We start from the raw sequence: 17,926 nt of genomic DNA, 5'->3' as shown, positions 1-17,926 counted from the left end.
CAGGTGTGCTCTGCTGTGTCCTAATGCACAGGGCCTGGTGGAAGGGGGACACTGACCCTCCGTTTCCCCTTCCTGGAACTATAGAAGGGGAAGATGCTCCCATCTGAAGCGGTAAGGGTGTATTGCAATCCACAGGCCAGGTGGGCAGCACAGATTTCAAATGTTCTGACTACTGAGAAGTAACAGTTCTTTCCTTGAACTGGCATTTCTGCCTTTCTCTAATGAGCAATCTCACAGAAGCTTCTAGAGGTGCAGAGTCAATACTTCTGTGATTACAAGAAAAAACTTGCTGAAACCTGGGTAGGAACACCGTCAGTTCTAAGGGGTTTGGCAGCAGTAGTCGGGATCATAGTGATGAAGAAAGCTGGGTGAATGGAGTGATATTTCCATTTTCTTTTTGGGTGTCTATGCTTTATAACATATGTTTAATGCTCTTGATCTGAAGCTGGGTCCCGTGGTGCTTCATCCCGAATCGTCTTCACCATGCCATGGTTTCTTATGCCACATTCTTGGGAGAGCATGAGAAAATTTGTCCTGGGACTTCATTTTTGTGATACACTAATGCTTCAGCCCTGATTTATGTGGCAGCCTGATTATGTTGTGCTGTGCAGATGAGGTGGTTTGTGCATTCTGAACAGTTAATGTAATGGCAGTGATCTTAAAGCTACGTAGAAAATTTCATATCCTTGGCAGCGTGTTTGAGCTTTTTTTTCTGCCCAGGGATCTGCCAAAGGCGATTGGGATATTATTGTGTATACACTTTGCCCATGTGAGTGGGATGAACATGAGATAACATCCTGTTCTCTTTCTGACCAGACTACTGATGATGCTGATGATACCGTCGGACACAAAAGTTTCATTTCAGCCACAGTGCAGACGGGGTTTTGTGACTGGAGTGCGAAGTATTTTGCTCAGCCAGTCATGAAGGTAATCCTTTCTGTGCATGCTTCCTGAATCGCGGCCCTGCAGCTCTGCAAAGGTTGGGGTGCTGGTGTCCTTACACCTCTATTTGCCTTCCTTTTCTCTTCGGTCTGGGGAGGGAAATGAATGGACTTCGGTGAGCTGCATGGCCAGTCCCTGCCAGAGGTAGCCAGAAGAGGTGGTGACAGACGGGACAGCAAATACTGCTAGGGAAAGAGCCCGGGGCTAAAACCCTGCTCCTGTGGAATACTTTCAGGAACAAATGCAAAAATGAGGAGAGGTTTTGTGCTTGGTCCTTTCTATTGAAAACAGTATTAAGTTTAAAAAAAAAAGAAATCACTGATTTTTGGGTGGTAAAAATATTGACTCCTTTAGCGTAGAGGGGAGAATATGATAGTTACTGGAAGTCTGCATGACTGTCTGAGAAAAACTTCAGAAGCATCTTTATTCTTTTTAAAGTTTAAAAAAATACTATTACAGCAAAGAATGAGGGTGATACTGACGAATCTCCATTGAGATCTCTTTCGAAGGGAGTGTGTTCTGATAACTCTGAGGTGGTTTTATGTGACGTGAGAGATACACTAAAGCCTTGTTCTAGGAAAAAAAAAAACAATAAAACAAAACAATAAAACAAAACAGAGCTCTTCAGAGATGAGCAACGATCGTCAATGACTGGAAACAGAAACTTAAATTCCCAGAATCTTTTAGCCAAAGATCAGGTTTCAATCTTAAGTATGAAATCAAAACAAGCAGTAAATCTTCCCTTATTATAAGTAAATACAGTGGAACAGACCTGCAGGTACCTTGGGATTCAAGCAGCACAAACTGTAACCAAACTTTCAGCTTAATTTTTTGGAGGTGTTGCAATTTATGTGAAAAATAATGCACAGCCTGTAATAATGCCACTGCCCGAGCAACTCAGCAGCGGATGTTTATATGCGGCCACTGATATGTAAATCTTCAGAATATACAAAGAAATTGCACGTTTTATGTGCTGTCTCATCTGAGAATTGCCACGGAGCCATCTGTTAGTGCTCCTTCCAGCCTTTGGGTATGTAAATAGTTCGGTGATGAGCTGAGGTAATTGCCCCCAAGTTTGAGGACAGCAGAAAACGACAACGTGGCAGCCAGGTTTCTGTGTAGCTTCGATTTCTTTAGAGAAACACCAGAAGGAGAGACTAGATGGTAAAGCGATTGCCTCAGCTGCTACTGAAATTCACTTTCTTCTGATATCATTAGCAGAATAATTCATTGGAAAATACATCTGGCCTGTGGGGCTCGGTCAAGCTTTCCACGAGGGTTTTCTCTCATCAGGATGAGTTTTGATGTCTTTATTCAAGTCCAGGAAAGAGTACAAGAAAAGGAGGAGGATGTTGTTCCATCTCTTAGTTCTTATTAAAAACATTTGTCTACTTTCTAAGGAAAAAGAGGGGTGTCTTTATTAATACGGTAAATCACGGTTGACAGCCAATCCAAGTGCGGTCTCAACGCGTAGATGGGGAGCTGTGTGTGTAGATTTAGTACTTCGTGTGCATAAAATTGAGAAAATTACTTCGGGGGAGGAAAGAAAACATACGGAGCGTTCCCATACTAATGCACACAAGCCAGGGAGGGGGAATCACGGCCATGGAAACTGCGGGCTTCCCTGCTCCACAGCGAGCCCCGACCAGCTCCGCGCGTCTCCGTGAGAATTCAGATGCCCCAGACTACATCTGCATGCCTGCCACATGTGCAGCGATCTGCCTCTTCAGCTTTTACTACAGCAGCAGGAGCAGTAGCATCTGTGGCATGAAAGGGTCTCGTAGTTCATGTGAGTGGTTTTGGTTGGTAACGCTCATTGCCTTGGGTTGTGTGTTCTGAGCACAGGCTGTCCTCAGCCGCGGTGTTTTAGGTAGAGTTTGAGCAGAAGGAAAGCTGTGTTTTCTGATGAAGCAAGGAAGAGAATTGATTTCCCCATTACTTCTGTAAAGCAGCCTTAAGAGGCCACGTAGAGTTCTTCCTGCTGCAAATCTTGCGTGTTACGCTGACTGATAGCGAAATGTGGGCAACCTTGTAACTAGAGGGGGAGGTGTGTGTGCAAGGGCCGGGGAGCAGTCCCTCTGCTGGAGCTTTCTTTGTCATTTCTTGATTGCTGCTTATGTAATCAGGCAGGACTGGCCATCCAGTACCTCCTGTATTGGCTGAATTTCCACAGAGTGCTCCTTCCTAGAACCTGTTCCTGCAGCAATAAGGAACAAACAGCCCTGGCTTGTGGCTGCTGTCTTTGGGGAGCTTTAGCCTCATGAAAAAGGCAAAGAGTAAAGTCTACCGAGTACTGATGGAAAAAGATGCCACTGGTGTTCAATTTCAGTGCTTCATTTGGAGATGCTGCCTCCCATCGTAAACAGGGAAAGACAAGACAACTATTCCTGTAATGAATAAACATAAAATGACTGTGAGTGCATCTTAGTCATATTTAATTTATGAATTTAGTTTTGCTTCATAGACCTTGCTCTGAGAACCCTTTCACTGGAAAGATTGAGGGATTAATTTCCAGTGTAAATCACTGGCTGAGTTTCAAGCCATGATACCGATTTTGATTTATTGATTATCTAATAAAATAAATGGAGGAAGAAAATACTGCATTGTAAATTCTCAGTGTGCCAGGAAAAACAAATACCTACCACAGCTCCGACTGCTACAGAAGTCGTTCCTCTTCCTAAAAGCCCTTGTGGCAAAAGGCTGTTCTGCTAACCACAGGCGGCCCTGGACCGAGCGGCACAGGAAAGCCTTGTTGCCAGCTGTCAGGAAGCCCTGAGTCAAGGGGAGCGGGAGCCAGCATCTGTTATTTCCAGGGCTGGCAGAACATGCAGGCAGGAGCTGGTAAGGAGCCGGGAAGGTGAGAATTACATAAGAAATCCTTCCTGACAGATCCCAGCCTTCCCTTCAGCACTCTTACTGCTCTGTGTCTTGGCCATCGTTCCGAGTCCTGCTGGAGAGCCGAGCCTTCCTTGCCATTGCTGCAGTCACCTTAGGAGGGAAGAGCTGCGTTTGCTCCTGAAGCACTCTGCTGAATTTTCCCTTCCTCAGCACTGACTTCCACATTGGGAGGGAGAGACAAAGCGTTAAAAACAAACAAACACTTTGCTAGCTTTCAGATGACACCGCTTGGTGGGAGGTTTCAGTCGTAGTGGGTTTGTGTCTGGGTGGGAGCTCAGAGATGTTGGGAGCCGGTGGCGTGGCGCGATCCTCATGGCAGCGCTGCTTGTGCCTCCCACGTACCTCGGGGAGCTCCGCTTAGAGCAGAGCTGAGCAACAGCCAGAACCAGGCTGTTGTTTACTAAAATGACTTTCTAATGCTTAAATACGAGGTGGAGGGGAGGGGAGACGAAGACAGGAGTAGTGAGCCTAAACAGCTAGCTCCTCTGAATAATTCCCGCTTTTGCAGCCAGCAGCAGCTGGGCTGGAGGTCACTGCTCTCCATCACACGCGTCCTGCGCAGCTTTGCCACAACAAGTTCCCCTGTGGCTGTTCTGTGGGGCTCATATTCTCGTAGATTGTGGCACAGTCCTGACAAGATCATGCAGGGGAACGGGAGGAAGGAGCTGCGTGCTCCAACGCCTCCTGCTCGCTGCCGTGCTGGTCTGAGGGCATGCTAAGGGCCATCTGCTCCGCTGCTTGCAGGCGTTATGGCAGGCAAGTCTTTCTGGAACGGAAAGACCAGTGCTGCCACCAAAAACCCTTCACCACTTTTCAGCAGCTGCTGCAGCAGGCACTGCCCTAGCAAGGGACCGGGCAGTGCAGCGCTTGCTGCTCTCGGAGCCTGGCCGGGCCATCCCAGCCGGCGTCTCTGCCTTCTGTACCGCCGCTCCTGTGACTGGGAGCCCGCAGGCTGTCTCCCTCCCATCGGAGTATTTCAGGCACGGACGTTTGCACTGGGTGTGCTTCGGTTTGTGTCTGAGGCTGGTCTTGCCATGTGCAGCCTGCTGCTGCTGTGGTGCGTGGGCTCAGTGAGCCGGGAGCCACGTGCTGGGAGATCCCGTTACTGGAGGAATCGTTATGACTGAAATCAGGTGGTAAAGACAGCTTTCAGCTCAGGCTCCTCAGAAAAGTTCTCTTCCTCCACCCAGCAGCTTCTTTAAGCTGATATTCTTTATCTGCTAGAAAATAGAAGAGTTCCTTGCTCAGCTGCACGGCTGTGTGTTTCTTAGCCCTAAGCTGGGAAAGCTGCTGAGTGCCTCTGGGAAGATTTGCCATTCTGTTCATGCCCTCCTCTTCCTCTGGCCTTTTAGGTCTGCCTTTAATTTATTCCCAGAGAAGCTAGATTTCATTAAGGTGTAGGTGTAATCTCGCTACTCTCAAATCTCCTTTGATGTATTTTATCTGAGGTTTGTTTATGGCTTTACGTCATTGGTCATTTGTCATCGCCTTTCTAATAAATCCAGTATTCTTGAAAAACTGAAACAGCAGTACTCTTTTTTTCAGCAGGTAAGGTAGGTTTCTTATTTTAAAGAGGCAGCAATTCAGCTCAGTAATAGTTGTTTTCTAAAGCACAGTACATTTTGAAGACAGAACATGTAATAGTGGCAGATGATTTAAGTGCTTTCTTGTTCAGGAAAAAAGTGCATGTTTGTGGGGAAGAGGGAAGGAGCAGAAGACTTGGTCTTTTATGTCTCCTTTCTCCAAGACTTAGTCCTTTTGGAACAGACATAGCTTCCTTCATCAAAGGAAGCTAGCTCATCTTCTTAATTGATCCAAGGATGTTTCTAGAGCAGTGATGTTACTAGTCTTAGGTATTTTTTTAAGCATAAAAAAAAAAAAGACCTATTATATCTCCTGCAGTGGTTTTGTGGATGAAATCATGTGAATTTATTCCTTTTGATCCTGTACTTTGGCTAAGGACACAAACACCCATGATCTCGGTGCAGCATCTTGACTTACCTTGCCTGCCAAGGCCCTGCCAGGAGCTGCCGGTGGTGCCGCTGCCTGTAGAATCCAGCCCCAGCTCTTCTGGCTCGAGGACAGATTTTGCAGGAAAGCCGTGTTAGCAGGCAGGAGCCTGGAGCTATGGAGTGTGAATAAATATAATAAAACAGGTCAGAAGGGTTGTATACTGCTCGGGGCCTCTATCCAATTTCAGGTGGAAGAGTGTGTGTAATCAAGCCCAGATCACACAGAGGAATCATTTTCCTGCAAACAATTCTGATACGGGAAACTAAAACAGTTGTCATTACTAGTGAATGTGAAGTCGGTAACTCGAGCATCTCGGGGATTCATCAGTAAAGCAATGCATTTTTTGGCCTGCAGCAGTCTGTTAGTAAGGGAAGATTTTAAGATGTGTTCTTAGCTTCCTGGCTGTATCAAAGCTGTGTTCCCTCTTTCATCTCAGGATTGCTCTGTGATGCTTTCAGCTGAAAAGTTTTATGCAGAGTAATCTGTGTCGCACTGAATTCAGACTTACAGCTCCTTCCCTCCCCAGGCAGTGTAATGACTGTGCAGCAGGAGGGGGTTCCTCGCCAACCCATCCTGCGTGCTATGGGGGCAGATGAATGATTCGAATGCGCGTAGCTCTTTAGCAACTCCCTGCCATTCACTGTGGAGAAATGCCTGTGGCTTAACAACAAAAAATAATATAGGGCAGCAAAAGGAAAGGGGAAGATTTTAAAGATGTTGGGAAGGTTTAGATCAGAAAGATGCTTAAGTATTTAAAAGCGTAAGATCCCACGAGCTCCTCCACTTACTGCCTGGAGATGCTAAAAATATTCCTTTTGGTCTGACATGCACGCGTATGAACTGCTATTAAAAGTAATTCGTGGAGTTCTGATTTTCTGTTGTTTTGTTTTGCGAACGTATTGATACACTGAAAGATCCCAGAAGAACATGACTTGGAGAGCCAGATTCGCAAAGAGAGGGAGTGGCGGTTTCTGCGCAACGCTCGGGTCAGGAAGCAAGCCCAGAAGATCATCCAGAAGGGTGAGCTTCCCTCTTTCCCATGCTGCGGGTAGCTTCCTGGGGCATAATTCCCATTAACAACACCTTTGCAGTGGCAGCAGCAGGAGCTCCCCGCATCCTCCCTGCAGGGTTCCCAGAGGGCAGAGCCGTTCGGGAGGCTGCTGGTCCTCCCCTGGGACCCCAGCTGAGGCACACGTGGTTGGAAAAGTGGTTTTGCTGAATGAAGTGCTGCTCGAGGCCCGGCCTGCCAGGGGAACCTCGTTCTCCGGAGGTTTGCTGGGCTCCAGTCAGCGCAGTGGGCAGCGTAATGTCGTGAAACTGCAGCAAATCATAAACCAGGATAAGAAGGAAATGAAACTGGAGCCCAGCAAATGGCTTGGGGGATCTTTCTGAATATAAAAAAGAGGATTGTTCATGCTTGCCTGAAGTTACATTTGTTTTCTAGACAGCGTTCCTATTTGGTTGCTTGACCTGGGCAACCTCAATGCCAGAATTCATTAAAAAAAATGAAATTCTGAAAGAGTAAAAAGAATTAAGATAGACTTAGAACCCTTTAATGAAAATTAGATTAAATGGATGCATTTTGAAACTAACTAGAAGTGAGTAAATGTCTCTTGAGCTCGCAGTTTTGTGTGATGAATTCATACTGTGCCAAAAATGCAGTTTCAGGGATCCCCAAACTGTTTGTGAATCACAAACTGTTCTGAAGAGAGGAGGGTAAGGTAGTTAGCTACCATGTTAATGTCTCGGTGGAAAATCTATTTTTCATTTGGAAATTAACCTAGCATCTGAAAGAACTGAACCAAAAGATTAAATAAATAATTGGCAAGCTAAATCGAAATACTTTTAAGTTGAATAAAGTAAGCTTGTTTTGTTTATTTTGGGGAAAAAAATGGGGGGGGGGGGGGTCCAACACAAGCTAGTATTTCTTTGGACTTGGTTGGGCTGGGAAGGTGAGGCTGGGAAGGCTCCTGCAGGAGGAGGGTGGTGGTGGGCCCTGGCCAGGAGCCCCCGGGAGGAGGAGAGGGCTGGTGCGTGGGGCTGGGGGCTCAGCCTCATCCGTCCCTGGGGTGTTCCCGGGTGCTGAGCCCTGGCTGCCTCCTGTCCCCTCAGGTATTTCCCGGCTGGACGACCAGATCTTCCTCAACAGGAACCCCGGCGTCCCCTCCGTGGTGAAGTTCCACCCCTTCACGCCCTGCATCGCGGTAGCCGACAAAGACAGCATCTGGTGAGGGCTTCTGGAGAGTTCTGCCAGGCCTTGGCAGAGCACGTGCGGCCTGTGGTTACGTGGCACGTCCAGTGTGCGTGGATTAGCTCAGGGAAGAGCTGTGGTCTGTGGTTGTTTTCCCCGCTGCCTTCACGGGCCAGCCTTCCCTTCTGGAGAGCAGGGAGACGGGGCCCAAGTCCTGGGGGTCGGCGGTGCAGTCGCCAGCATCGCACCGGGGCCTTTTCTACAGGAGGTGCTGGGCAGGAGGGCTGCACCAGGCTTTTATTCTATCTCTTTTGCAGAAGGTGGACCTACGTCACTAATAAAATGATGCTGAATACTGGAGGAGGAAAACAAATAGAATTGCTGTGCATGTGTGCACTTTTTTGTTTAGCTGCTAGGAGAAGATCTCTTCTATAGCTTGCACAGAGAACCAAGAACTGAGCTGATATTTTTTCTTCCCACAGTTTTTGGGACTGGGAGAAGGGAGAAAAGCTGGACTATTTCCACAACGGGAACCCTCGGTACACCAGAATCACAGCGATGGAGTACCTGAACGGGCAGGACTGCTCCTTGCTGCTGACTGCCACAGGTAGGTGATGCGTGTTCCCGTGTATCGTGGCAGAATTCAAGTCTGTGTGAGCTGTTCTGGACCTCCTGCTCTCCCCACTTGGCATGTGACCCAACTTGGCCCTTCCCCTCCACTGTGGCTTGCCTGTGCGGTCTCAGCTGAGGAGGCACTTCCAGGATCAAACACGAAAATTGCTTCTGGCAATACTGAAATATCTGAGCCACTTAAGTAAGTGCTGCAAATGCTCTCAATTAACTGAAAAATCAAACGCTTGCTGAAACCATTTCCCATCACAGCTCTATTTGGTATGACATTTTGAGTCTCTGCCTATCGCTGCAAAGTCATGGTAAGCTCCTACACAACAGCTCGGGCAATGTGCTTTTAGTGGGTTAAACGCTGCTGCCCAGGGCTGAACAGAAATCGTGCTGCCATCAACATACAAGAAATCAGATTTTGTCACCTCTGCTGTTTTAAGTCTAGAGCAGACAGGGCTTATTTTAAGCACTTCTCAAAGAGTTCTGAGCTTCTGTGTGAGTTTCTCTAGTCCTTATATCTCACCCAGAGGACAGAGTTCTCTAGAATGCCCTGATGCATCATGTAAGGTAGCGTGAAGAGCTCTTCCCCATTCATTGGTCTGTAAAGCTGTGAGTAAGATACGCTTCTCTCCCAAGGAACCATGCTAAACCTGTCAGTCTAAGTGTTTTCAATAGCTTTTCAGACTTCATGCTGAAACGTACAGGTTGGGTATAATTAAGAGAGGTGGAAGAGGATTTGAGAGGGCCTTTAGGACATTTTTCTTTCAATGTATTGATTCTTAGCACAAAAGTTTCACAGGTGGGGAACAAATTGAAAAGAAATACATCATGTTCTTGAAAGACTTGCTGCTGATGGGCTGGGCTTTGATTCAGCTTCTTCTGTGGGGTTGTATTTTGTATTTAGGAGGGTATTTTTGTGGAACTTAGTACCAGTAGCAAGGAGGACAGAGACAAGTCCTAGTTAAAATGTATTGGTCAAAGACACAGGGCAACATCTAATGTCAGGTGTTGTTTGTGGGAAGGAGAAAAGCTCTCCCTGAACAGTTCCCCGTGGAACAATCCTTTAGACTTTATGGATGTAAGATTAAAGAAAAAACAACTCTAATAAAAAGTATTAAATTCAAGTGGCACTCTCAGTTTTGGAGTTTGTACGACTCCAGTTCTGCTTCTCTTCCTCTCTGTATTGTGCACGAGTAATTATGAGGGTGGCATCAGCGGTGGCGTTGCATTGTGTTCTCTTTTCTGTGCTTCCCAAGATGATGGTGCCATCAGAGTGTGGAAGAACTTTGCAGACCTGGAGAAGAACCCAGAGATGGTAACTGCTTGGCAGGGGCTGTCAGACATGCTGCCAACTACACGAGGTAGGTCCCCACTAAGATTTCTTGTGGGAGGTGGGGCGGAGTGGGTAAAAATGATTGGTGATGTTAGGGCTTTTTCTAGGGAGGGGTAGAGTAAAATGGGTTTCTCAGCCTCAGCCACCAGTAACATCCTTGTTTAACAGTCTCTGCCTTTCTGGAATGGCTATGGCCAAGTCTTGGTGAGGAATTACTTTTCCAGTTCTCACAAAACGAACCAACAAAGCTAAAAGCCCAACTCAACAACCTCACATACGTGCTGAAAAACAACCAGAGCAGCCTCTTGCTGGGGAGCAAAAGGGCACAAAGCTCTTGTCCTTCACAAGCTTCACAGCAGCTGTTTTGGCCAAGCGTTCCTCTAGGCTGTTCCTAAGGAGAGAGCTGTAGAACAACGGTGGAACTGGGCACTGTCCTGCTCTGCGCTCGTGGTGGTAGGAGGTTACTCCTTCCCTGTCGGTGGGATGGCGGCTCACATACTGCCTCTTTCTTTCTGATGGGCTGCTCAGCCGTTGCACAGCTTTGCATGTCGCACCTCTGACTTCATTTAGCTCAATGTTAGCACTTACTCTCCACTGCTCATTGTGGGTCAGGAGGTAGCAAGAGAATATGCAATCTAAATCTGAGACATACGGGACAGCACGGTTAAACACCGACCAGCTCTGAATGTTAGAAAACTTAGAAAAAGGTGTAAAAAGGGGCGCTGGTGTCCAGCCATACACAGGATGAAACCAGAAGATTAGTTTAGGTAACCCTGAAGTCTGTTTTCAAAGACGTTAAAGGAGGTGGACGTTTTGTCCTCCCGAGACCTGATAATGTACTGATGCTCTAATGGTGATTCTCTGTCACTTGAATATTTTTAATCAAGGCTACAAGTTTTACTAGGTGCACTGTAGTTCAATCAGGGCTTGTGGGATTAATGCAGGAATTGCTGGGTGAGGTTCTCTGGCTTGTGCTGTGCAGGAGGTCAGATGAGATGACCATCATCATTCATTCTGACCTTAAAATCTGACAGTTCTCATTTTGGAGCCTGCGGGGCTCATCACAGGAGTCTGACACAGCTCTTTTAGCTATTCATTGGATTTTACCAGTGCTGCCTTGCTGAGCTCCTATCTGTTGTGTTTTCCTTAATACCTCATGGTCCATCTCTGGTGTTTTAGCAAAGAGAATCTGTATTTGAGGTAATGTTAGGCTCTGTGCCTCGCTGAAGTATGTGCACAAAACTGATTAGAAGCTGCTGGAAGTTTGCAGCATACTGTGAAAATCGCCGTGGTCAAAACCTGCTCTTTGCAGCGATGTCAATAAAAGGAGGACGAAAGCAGTGCTAACATTCCTCCTTAGGCAGAGCGGAAAGTGATCAGCAGTCATCTCAGGCTGCCCTTTGTAGCGTTCAGTTGCTGTATTGCTTTCTTGTCAACAGCGGTGTTCGTGAAGGACGTTGGTTAATGTTTGCCGTGCCTGGGTTCAGGATCTTGCTTCCTTGGTGCTGGTAATGGACTCACCCAGACAGCCCATGTCCGGAACTCCCCCGACTGCTCGTAGCGTATCACCAGCTTCTTGCTGCATCATCGCTTGTGGTCAGGGAAGATGCTGACAGCTGTAGACCAAACCTTTAGGCTAATTCCCTTTCCTGCCTCATTTCCTACGTGCACCTTACAAAGGCACAGCATTTGCTGATCTTACCTTGCCTTCTATAGGGCTTTAATGTAGAAGAAAGGGTTGTACCAGAGCATCAATGTTTGATGTTGGAAAATAGGTTAAGAGCTGAGGCAAGAACTGATTTAGCTGTAAGAGCTGAATGGTTGCACTTGCCAAAACAAGTGTGCTGAAACTTTTAAACCTGTTCCCTTTCCGATGTTTTTTGCCCTTTACTTTCTGGTAAGGAAGTCTGGGCCCTGTTTTCTTTGCCTTTCACCTTCAGAGCAATAGAACTAGGTTCAGAAGAAGAAAAGGGCAGGGTGTTTTTTGTGGAGAGAAAAATAACTACTCACTTCAAAAGAGCTATGTAGATCAAGTCCCCTTGGAAATGAGACGCTCTATTGAACAGTCATCTTTTGCTGCCAAGCCCACAGTTGTGGTCCAGCACTGGCTCATAAAACTGAGGATGCATCTTTGAAGCTTCAGAGCTCAGGAGTTTTACTGGGGTTTGTTTGCTCTCACTATTGATTTCCTTCTCTCTTCTCCCATCCTTTTCTCCCATGTCTTGCTCATTTCTGAATTTCATAATCTTCTCGCAACCTGAATACTGACTTTTCTCGGCGGCTGTCCCTCTTATAAAAGGAGGGAGGGATATACAAAGCCTAAACACATCCTCTGGAAGCTTGAAAAGCATCGCTGGGTTGTCAAAGTAATGGGAAGTTGACAATAACAGACACTGAGGGGCTGCCGGGTATGGGAGGAGTGATCCAAAGTGAGGTACAAAACCTCAACTCTTTGGGCCTTGCTTGTGTCACGCAGCTCAAGGTAAGAGAAAGGAGCTGATGCAGCGCAGTGAGTGTTATCCCCCGGCTGCACTGCGGGGTCACCCAGCAGCAGCTTCACCCCACTTCGTTGCACTTTAGTTGACCTGAGGCTCACACTCAGGGTGGGGGAGCCTTTAATTAAACATTGTCAAACTGCTGCGGGGGCACTTTTTTTTATTTCTATTTTTTTCCAGTATGAAATCTGTTGATTTTGATCTTAGATCTGCACTCACGATGCACCAGGAAAGTCTCTTGAAGCCAGGATGTTTATGGTACCAACTGCTCTAGCAAAAAGCAGTGTTACTTTTTGTCTCACCTGACAAATACGAGAGGGGAGGGGAGAAAAAAGGCAAAGCACATGTTGTTAATTGCTGTAGTGTTTCAAGCCATGATAGGTTTTGCAGAGAAGATGTCGGAAAAGCTGAGCATTTTCTAGTGAGCAGGGTAGGAAGAATGGAAATCTGACGTGCTCCAACGCTGTGATTTCACAGCAGGAAGCGTTTGGAGTTCAGGCAATTCCCATAGCAAGGATGTTGGAAAGCTGCTGTGCCTGTGATGGTGGAAGCTTGCAGAGCAGCACAGTAACCCATCGCCTGCATGACAGCTCGCTTCGGGGTTGCTCTGACTTTGTTCTCTCCAGCTGTCTCCGATGCCAAGTGGTCACGCACGTGCTTCTGCAGCTTTTTTGTATTGCTTCTTTGTGACAAAGGGAAACGAGGTCTGGTCCCCCGGCCAGGATGGCTTTGCCCTTTGAAGCACTGCAGCTCTGGAGTTCGGACAAACAGAAGTGTAACCGGCTGCTCCCCAGCTGCCAAGCCCTGCTTCTCAGCTGGTCCCTCCCCAGTTCCCTGTGTGCTGCTTGCTGGGCCCGCGTTGTTTCCCCTTGTGTGGCTCAGCCGGGAGAGCCAGAGCCTGGCTCCGTGGGGGCCCAGGAGGGCCGGACACCTCTCGGGGTCTCTTCCCGAATGCTTGGGCTCCTGTCCTCGGGCTTCCCAGGGCCACCCCGAGCCACCTCGCATTCCCCGCTGGCTGCAGTGTTCTCCTACTGCCTGGGAGCTGGCAGTGGATAGGAGCTAAGCCGTGTCCGTAGCTCGCTTCCCACGTAAGAGCTGTTTAAGCGGAGCTCTTGTAATGTGTGCGCACTCTGGGTGCCGAGCAGCTGAGAGCTGCCCGGTGAAGGAGGGGACGAAGGAGCCGCGGTACAGCCGCACGAGCCGCCTGCAGCCAGGCCCTTCGTGGCAGCCACTTGGTGTGTGGGGAGTGGTTCCACTTGTGCGGGTGCCACGAGCTATTTGGATTTCTGTCTGCCACTTCCTGATACATTTCACTTCAGAACAGGGACCAGATCATACAAAGGAGTCTCCTTGTTCGAGAAGAAATGTCAAATCTGTGCTGTTGTCAGGCAGCCAGAGCGCTCGCTGCACACACGACAAGCGCCGCCGTTGATGGCTCCCAGGAAATGCAGTGACTGAACTAATGCCTGCTCTCTGGATGGAGGCATGTGCTGCTCTTGGTGCTTCTGCTTCTCTTTTATGTCCTTTCCTTTGATTTGAGTTGCTTTCTCTAATCCTTTTTTAAGATTTATTTTTGCTCTGGCTGACCAACTTACCCTTGGCGTCAACCCCTTAATCCCTGTCTTCTCACAGGTCTGGCCCGAAGGGTTTCAATCTATCTTGACAGAAGTAAACAGGGAGGTGAGTGCTTTCTTTCCTGTTACCTATGACCAGTTGGGGTGGGAAGGAGCTCCTCGTCTGACGTCTGGTTGGTTGATTGTTGTGTTTTTTTTGGCATTGTTTTTGAATGATTGCTGGGTCCTTGTGGCTCCTGGAAAGCTTTGCTGCTTCTCCCTCTCCCACTCCTTGCCTTGTGTATGTCTGTAACAGCCGTGAGCAGTGCAGGGCGCCGGTGCTCTCTAGGGAAGCTTAGCCAGCCGCCGACAAAAAGGACAAAGATTCGTGTCGTTCTTGGAGCCTTCTGCAGTGAGAGGAAGTTTGGGTGGGTGTCTGGGATGCAGAGATCTCTGCTTCGAGGAAGATTTCAAAGCATCCCTGGACAAAGGAGTTTGACAGGTTCCAAATGTGAGCGGCCGTTAAGCTGATGTGGTGCTGGCGTTTATTTGTAATGCACTTTTGCTATAAATATCATCAGAAAAAGAGAAGCTTTTCAAGAATCTTGTACGAATCGTACCCAGGAGGCTTAGAAGAGTGGACTTAGTCTTTTGGCAAGAATATGCCCAATAAATTGTACAAGTTCTGTTCTTTCATGTGGAAGAAAGGTAAATGAACTCCCCAGCCTCCGGCTGCAGAGGCCAGGGCTGCACAGAGCCTGCGTCGCTCCGGAGCCTGCCGCCTCCTCTGCTGCCGGGGTGTTTGGGGACAACAGATGGCTGATGTGTCAGGGCATCTTCGTGTGCCTGCACCTACAGGGATGTGAGTGCTGACGTAGTCTTCCCGGGCTGTTCATCAGCCATTCGTATTTGCTGACTGGTAAGAGCTGAGTGTGTCTGTAGCGATGCACAGAGCAAAGCGCTGCGGTGCAGTTCAAAGCTCTTCAGCTTGAGGTCTTTGCAGATCTCGTACTGTTTGGAGCCTAGGATAGAAATTAGCAAAGCTGATGCGTTGCTTTCAGCATTCTGCCTCTGTATTTCACTCAAAAATCCACTGGCCCCTGGAAAGGCTAAAATTACCTCGAGCTGGCTGCGGGGAATTCCCCACTCGGTAGAGCAGGCATCTGAGCAGCTTAAGGAAACACCAGCCTCTCCTTCGTGAGATCAATGCTGCTAATGCCAAGCAAGTGCTCTCTGTCCCAAGCACGCAAATACTGTGAATCAATATAAAACGGTCGTTAGCATTTTCTGACCAGGCGTTTTCCTAGTGAAATATTCAGCAAAAGGATTCCTTCTCCCTCACCAAGGAAGCCTGAAAAAGATAGCAGATTAGCCGTTTGCTTGGCAGCAGAATAAATCAGCTGTATTCAGGTAAAATGTGCTCATTTTGTCACTAAAGCACCAAAAATCAGCTCTCGTTGCCTAGCCTTCTGTGGGCGTTTTGCTGCATGAAAGGTAAGGATCTGGCTCTCTGTTCATGCATCATTGGATGCCGGGTGAGGCAGGAGCCACCCCGGGCGCTGCCGTACCGCAGAGCAGCGGTGCACTGCGGGAAGACCGAGGGCTTCGTACCAGTTCAGGTCGTATCGGGCCACTCCGTGCAAGTCAGCACAGACATCCCTGAAGTTCACGTGAGCACAGAGCGAAGCCTGCAGCGTCCTGAAGGCGGCTGAGCCGGCTGGAGTCCTGGGGTGCCTCGGTGTGACCCTCTGCCCGGGCTGCTTCACCGCCTGTTCCAGCAGAGCTCCCTCGGGGTGTCTCAGCATGCCGCTAACCAAATGCGCGGGACGAAGGAGGAGGTGGCGTTAACAAGAGGGCGTACCTCTGACCTGTGGGCACTTCTATGCATCGCTGCCTCCTGGGGGCTTTTAGTTCTGATGTGTAAACAGCCATAATCTGTCCTACCTCAAGAAAATTTCTGCTTATGCCAAGCAGGGAAGAATAAGCACATACTTGCCAGTTCCCTGCTTCCTTCCTGCTCTCCTGGGGTTTCCGCTACAGAATGAAAGATGTCAGATACCTGCTTTGCAGAAAAACAGGACCTTGCCCTCTGGAGGCTCTGCTCTGCTTTGAATTATGCTGACTCTTCTGGCAGTCGGTGAGCAATCCAGATGGGAGAGGCCGGAAAGGCAGCCCGAGCATTCTTAGAAATAAAAGTTGGCCTCCTGGCAGGAGGTGCCACGGGGAGCCGCGGGGCTCCTGAGCCACGTGGGGCTGCCTGTGCCAGAGGAGCCTCGGCAGAGGGAAGGCTCTAACCTGCAAGAGGAGCAGATGAAAATCAAAGGGAGCTTATGCTGGAGAACAAAAGGGGGAGAGAGAAAGGTAAAGTGAGTCTTCCCACACCTCCCAGGGGCTGCTACCCTGTCCTTTAGGAATAAGAAGTTCGGAAGAACCTCCTTAGTTCTGGTCAGATATTTTTACAGAAATAAAATAATTGGAGAAGTTGCAGCTCCAGGGGTTTGTGTCCTTTCAATTGGCTTCCCAGCATCACAGGTGCTCTTTCCCTTTGCTGTGCATAGTCCTTGGCAGGAGAAGAGTGACACTTACTGAAAAGATGTTGTAGGAATTAATGAAGAGTGAGGTCACACAACCCTCCCACTGCTTCCTGGAAATTAAAACAGTGATGCGCCTCATTGCTCAACCAGGAGGGCCCGTGATTAAAAAATCATCAGTCAGAATCTGAGATGCTCTTATTCTGTGGTCTGTGTAGGTATTTCTGATCTCATGGAAATGCCCAGTGCAAGTTGGCCACATTCCAGTCATGGTAAAAATAAGTGCAGACACCCAGAATGCAGCTGCTTTCCACACCAGTGTTATTTATTGGAATTTATACGAGGAACTATCCCATCGAGACAAATACCTGATGCTCAGGGGGAATTCGGAGGGAACAGCAATAGGAAGATACAGCTTCACGAAAGGTTATTGATGTGTTGCTTTGTATATCATCTCGCATCATGCAGAACTGCAAGTATTTGTGTTAAAAGACTCAACAAAAAAAAAAATAGTGTGTTTTTTTTCCTGAATTGTGGAAGATTTGTTGCTTGCTGTCTGAGAATGTAACATTCCTTATGGGAAAATGTTAACCTTAACTAACGATGCGTTAAAGGAGCTATCTTGTTAGGGTCTTGTCCCCGTAATTCCTCGGCCTCTGGGAGTGCCACCGTCCCACTCGCAGCCTCTGCCAGGCAGCTGCAGCGGCGTCCCAGCGCTGCCTCTTTGCTCCGCTGTTGTAAGGAGGTGGGCGCTTGGAAATAGGGCAGCAGGTAATACCCAAACCTGGTGAGGTGGCTCACAAGGAGCTGAGATTGTGTTTGCAGAATACGTTATTGCCCTTTTGCCACAGTAAGGCTGGGAAGCATCTGACGTGGCACACCTGCGAGCCAGAACACAGCAGGTGAGCTGCGGTCGCGGTTGGAACATCCTGGAGAAGGACCTCTGTTAATTAAAAAGGAAATGGTAATTAGTAGTATGTCCCCATTTGCTTCTCATCCCAAAATACTAGGAATTTAGCAAGTAAACATGAGCCAGTGCTGTATCATCCCCACCACGAAAACGTTTGCCCTTACCTAGAAATAGTTCAGCTATTTCTGTTCCGTTCCACGCTGCGTGTGTCAGCTTCGCATTTAACATCTCAGTCAGGAGAAGCCTTCCCCGCTACACGCTTCCGAGCAGCTTAAGGGAGCATACAAAGGCTTTTGTTCTTTCCAGACGTTTAATTCCAGTTTAGCATTTCACCCGGCTACGTGACAGGGCAGCCTCGGAGGCTCTCGCATCCCCGGGCTGCAGCCGTGGCCCCCGCAGTCCCCGCAGCCGCTGCTCCGGCACACGCGCGACCTCTGCA

At 48.2% G+C, this 17,926-nt stretch overlaps 1 protein-coding gene across 2 annotated transcripts in view; it reads left to right on the top strand.

Moving 5' to 3' along the window:
• RPTOR (regulatory associated protein of MTOR complex 1) overlaps positions 1–17,926 on the top strand; it is a 138,737-nt gene that overhangs the window by 107,648 nt on the left and 13,163 nt on the right. Inside the window, exons 24-29 of one of the 2 annotated variants that reach the window (XM_035342511.1) lie at positions 817–927; positions 6,768–6,873; positions 7,966–8,080; positions 8,527–8,651; positions 9,922–10,026; positions 14,126–14,173. In XM_035342511.1, the coding sequence (XP_035198402.1) occupies positions 817–927; positions 6,768–6,873; positions 7,966–8,080; positions 8,527–8,651; positions 9,922–10,026; positions 14,126–14,173 (610 nt within the window). The remainder of the gene's footprint in view (positions 1–816; positions 928–6,767; positions 6,874–7,965; positions 8,081–8,526; positions 8,652–9,921; positions 10,027–14,125; positions 14,174–17,926) is intronic. The other variant, XM_035342512.1, reaches the window with a different exon arrangement.

Source organism: Oxyura jamaicensis, chromosome 18, assembly GCF_011077185.1.
Source record: "Oxyura jamaicensis isolate SHBP4307 breed ruddy duck chromosome 18, BPBGC_Ojam_1.0, whole genome shotgun sequence".
NCBI lineage: Eukaryota > Metazoa > Chordata > Aves > Anseriformes > Anatidae > Oxyura > Oxyura jamaicensis.
The sequence above is the reverse complement of the archived record's forward strand: the minus strand, read 5'-3'. Positions and strand labels throughout refer to the sequence as shown.